The sequence below is a fragment of the Sinocyclocheilus anshuiensis genome, unplaced genomic scaffold, assembly GCF_001515605.1.
Source record: "Sinocyclocheilus anshuiensis isolate Anshui unplaced genomic scaffold, SAMN03320099.WGS_v1.1 scaffold542, whole genome shotgun sequence".
NCBI lineage: Eukaryota > Metazoa > Chordata > Actinopteri > Cypriniformes > Cyprinidae > Sinocyclocheilus > Sinocyclocheilus anshuiensis.
Genome location: NW_015547685.1, coordinates 371313 through 375747, shown reverse-complemented (window position 1 = coordinate 375747; position 4435 = coordinate 371313). Strand labels below are relative to the sequence as shown.

General features: G+C 32.9%; 1 protein-coding gene across 2 annotated transcripts in view; it reads left to right on the top strand.

Moving 5' to 3' along the window:
- Positions 1-4435, top strand: part of LOC107703241 (adenylate kinase isoenzyme 5-like) — a 116839-nt gene that overhangs the window by 82720 nt on the left and 29684 nt on the right. For both annotated transcript variants that reach the window (XM_016505789.1, XM_016505788.1), the window contains exon 8: positions 2510-2586. In XM_016505789.1, the coding sequence (XP_016361275.1) occupies positions 2510-2586 (77 nt within the window). The remainder of the gene's footprint in view (positions 1-2509; positions 2587-4435) is intronic.

Below are 4435 nucleotides of genomic sequence, written 5' to 3'. Positions count from 1 at the left end.
AAATATGACTGCTGCACTCGCGTCTCACACAAGAGATGTATAGAAAGCCATGCAATGTTAAAACAGTTTAAACGTTTAGAAAACACGTCACGAATTTGTGGAGGTTTATTCCTTTTCACTGCGTCTCATATGTTTTTAAATGCAATCTGTGTGAATGGCGCTTCGGCTCTTTGGATTAAGCAATGCATAAATACATGATGCTGTTTTGTTCATAATTGTTTATGCAATTTACGAAATAATATTTTATTTTTATGAGTTAATTTAGATGTAATGCACGATTTTTATAGAGTTACTTCCTTGCGTTGACAATTTAAATGTGCTGCATTATTTTGCTCATTGCGCCCTCCTGTGGCCTCGGGAGACAAGACAAAAGTTTCCTTAAAACCTATTTAATCTGCATATAGAAATTAGATATTTCATTTTTATTTTGTGTTTGATTGTTAAAACAAAAAAATTTTTTTTGTTTGTCTCAATCAATTTGGTTAATTTAAAAATACAGTGGTTAAATTTAAACATTTTTTCTATTTAAAAAATGTAAATAATTATCGATACCGAACGATATGAAACATTATATCGTTGATACATTTTTTAGCTATATCGCCCAGCCCTAGATCCCTGTGATGAAGGCTTCATGTCAAAATCACTGATCTGTTAGAATTTCTAAGAAATATTTATTGCAGTTGAGACCTATTTTCCTCTGGACAGCTGCTATTTATTCAGCGAAATATCATACATATTATTATCCGGATCTGTTATGCTATTTAAAAATGGACAAATGTCCATAGATTTTAATAAAAATAAAAAACTCATTAAAATCTCAGTGAAAGGTTGAAAACACTTGGACATAATCAGTTCTGGAACTAAAAAAGTGAAGCCAATGAGAATAACAAATTCCATTTCCATTTTTAACCTTCCTAAAAACTTCTATGCTCTTGAATAAATAATCAACCTTTTGTGATGTAGATTTTATCACACTATCAGTAGAAGCATCTTTTCAAGTTTTATTTAAGATACTTCAAATTTGTTAAATATATTACAGGCTATATTTCCAAGTAATAAGTCTCTAATAACATACCGAAAAACATTTATCTTGGAAAATGCTGTTTTTCTTTCAATTATCAAGGACCGTTGTATATTGATGTTTTAGTATCTGATGCTTTTTGCCCCTTCAATTTATAGTCTTCCAGTTGTTAAGTCCAATTGAGGTGTTATGCTTACTGATCCCAAATCTAGGAGTAGAGTCAATGTATTGCTTGGCAACCGCACACAGCCTACAGTTCAGCTAATGAGCTATATCACATGGAGGGAAAAAAAAATGTATGTAAGGATTATTTGATATAAATATATAACTTTATTGAACCTGGGTGTGTTTGATCATAATGCTCTCAGTTCTGTTGTGTAAAACCAGCGAGTCACTCGAGGCTGTGCGTTACAGTGATGTTTATGGAGCTTTTCTCAGAACTTCACTCTTCTGAGCCATTTTTCCAATTAATTTTAACCAATTGTTTTCAAGGTGATTTTTAGTGGATGTTTAAAGTCAGTTTTCTTCCATTTCACACAGGTTTTCTTCCAGAATAACCACAGGTATACTTAATCACATGAAATATGAACATGATCCACTAAGGTTTGACAAGCAGAAAGTGTCCAAATAGTATTTCAAGTTTGAAAACGCTTTTATCAAAAAGACATGTTTTTCTTTAGACATTTCCTTTGGATATTTTCCTATGTAATGAATGACGTTTATACATAGTGGAAGAAGAAATGGTGTACATACAATTTCACTCAGAAATTACCAGCAAAATTTCAGAATTACAAAGAAACAGCAAGTAAAACATTGAATTCAAAGTGAAAATTTGAAGTAGAATGTTGAACTGAAACTGAAATAGCAATTTTATTTACAACTTCAAAAAACAATTTTACAGTACATTTTGTGTGTCCAAACATTGTGATGTAAAGCTACATGTGTTTCAGTGTGATTTTCTAAGCTAGGCTTTTCTTTACTAAGTACGGCCACAAAAAAGGGTTGTCAGTTAATGAAATAAAAACATTCCATCAAGAGAATCATTGCAAGTATGACCGTCTCGACTTCTAAGTAACTGTGCAGAAAACATCTAAGTAACCGTGTAGACAGCAGCCAGTTCAGTATAGCAGTTTCAATATCTATTCCCTTGCTCTGGAAACATGTACTCGTGCCACAGATGAATGACTAATGAACACATGGGAAATCTTTGTGACACAGAAACCTTTGTGATTGTTGCCTACGCTACTGAAAGGACTCCAGGGTTCCTTCTGCAATTACTGGTACAGAACAATAAAGAACCTTCAGTGTACAGCAGCACTTCATTTCAATGACGGACAGTAGTTTGGAGGACCAAGACTGTCTTTATTTTCACACAAGGCTTTGCTGTAGTTGCTGTATTTTTCCTCTTTGAATCACAGATATCAATATATGCTTTTTTTTCAACGTCTTTTCTTACAGCTTGATTGTATCTTTTGCTTTTCTCTGTAGGACCCAGTGAGCTCGACCTCAGTCTGTTAGCAGACGGCAGCAGCCTGGCAGATGTTCCCAACAAATTTGATGAACAGGTATGAACATTTTTCCATTTTCTTTTCTAAATCCACACACTGGCCTTGGGTTGAGCACTTCTTTCTTTGCTTTTCTTTGTTGGTTGCACTTAAAAATGGTGTACACAATTTTTTGAAGACTATTGTTTGTTGGCTGCACTTAAAAATTGGTGTACACGATTTTTTGAAGAATTTATGAAGACTAATGGAGTACATTTTACAAAAAAAATACAAGAAAAAGACAATACAAAAATTGTCTTTCTACTTTAAAAATGTAACATTTAATTTAACATGTTACTTGCTATTTCTTTGCAATTAATTAAGAACTTACTAGCCATTTCTGAGTTACAAATTTTTCTACAACGCTTTTTTTTTTCAGTGTAGGATTTACAATTTTCACTCCGAAATTGCTAGTAAATATCACAAATAATTACAAAGAGTAACACATTGAATTAAACGTGAAGTAGAAAGACTAAAATCCTTTTTACAGTGTACTACGAATTCTTAATTAATCCAGTAAAACACACTAGTTTGATGCGGCTGTTATTGTGAAATCAAAATAGCATTTAGAGCATCATTAGCATGTCAGAAAATGTCCCATCTGTCTCATCCCTTTATTTCATTATGAAAATATTGGAATCTCAGATTAGGCTCAGATGAAACTGCTGAAGGGCTGTTATAGGCAGACTGAGTGAGTGCGAGATGCTGTATTTAATGGAAATGCTTGCTGAGTGACAGTCCTGCATTCGCGGACGGTCATTATGAATGACTCTTTCTCCTGCATTAGCTTTTGTCTGGATGAAGCTTAAGCCAAAGTCCTTGACATTCATTATTAGTATGCTATTTGAACTATTGTTGGAATAGTCTTCTAAAGAAAAGCCACAGAAGAATGCCCTGTATATTTGTTGGGTTATTTCAATAGCACAAACTCATTATTGCATTAATAACTGGTACATAGCCGCTGACCTTCAATATGGATGCTTAATCAATGTTTCTGAGTCATTGAGTGTGTATGATACAGATATAATGAGACAGCTCTATAACTGGATGTGTGTATTTAGGGATTGTTTCAGACCATCTCTTTTCTCAAGGTCACGAAGAATGTGCTATAGAGTAAAACTTTACATAATCCCCACTCAGATACTGTCTCTGAAAGAGCTTGTAAAGAGAGGTTATTTTAGTATTGCAATATCTCATATAGAGCTCAATACAGTACATACACATTCTTTGATCTTATGTGATGTAATGCATGCAGTATCTAATAGACTCTGGACTCCAATTCAAAAGAGTAAAAAACAAAACAAAATATAATATTATTAATATAATCTCAGTGATACTGAAATAACACTGATAGACTCGAGACAGCCTTAAATACATACAGTAACACTGGAAATGTAAAAGGGAGCAAAATCAACAAGTTACAAGTATTGCACATAAAATGCATATATACATGCCAAGTTTAACAACAAACTTAATCACCTTACAGTTACATATGAAGGTCCAGACTGCCCCTTTACTATATACAATATACTTCATGGGTGTTTCTGGAAATATGGATATTTGGCTTCATTTTTACCTTGTAGAAAATAAACTCTTAAATGGATAATTCACCCCAAAATGAAAATCCTGTCATCATTTACAACATCATTTACCCTCATGATGTTCCAAACCTGCATGACTTTGTTTCTTTTATAGAACATACAAAAATATATATATAAAAGAATGCCTCAATGTTTGTTACCAACTCTTTTCAAAATGACTTTTTTTGTGTGTTCTGTATATAGATGCCTCACAAGAGAATTCTGACCCCCCAATATATATATATATATATATATATATATATATATATACAGTGGGTACGGAAAGTATT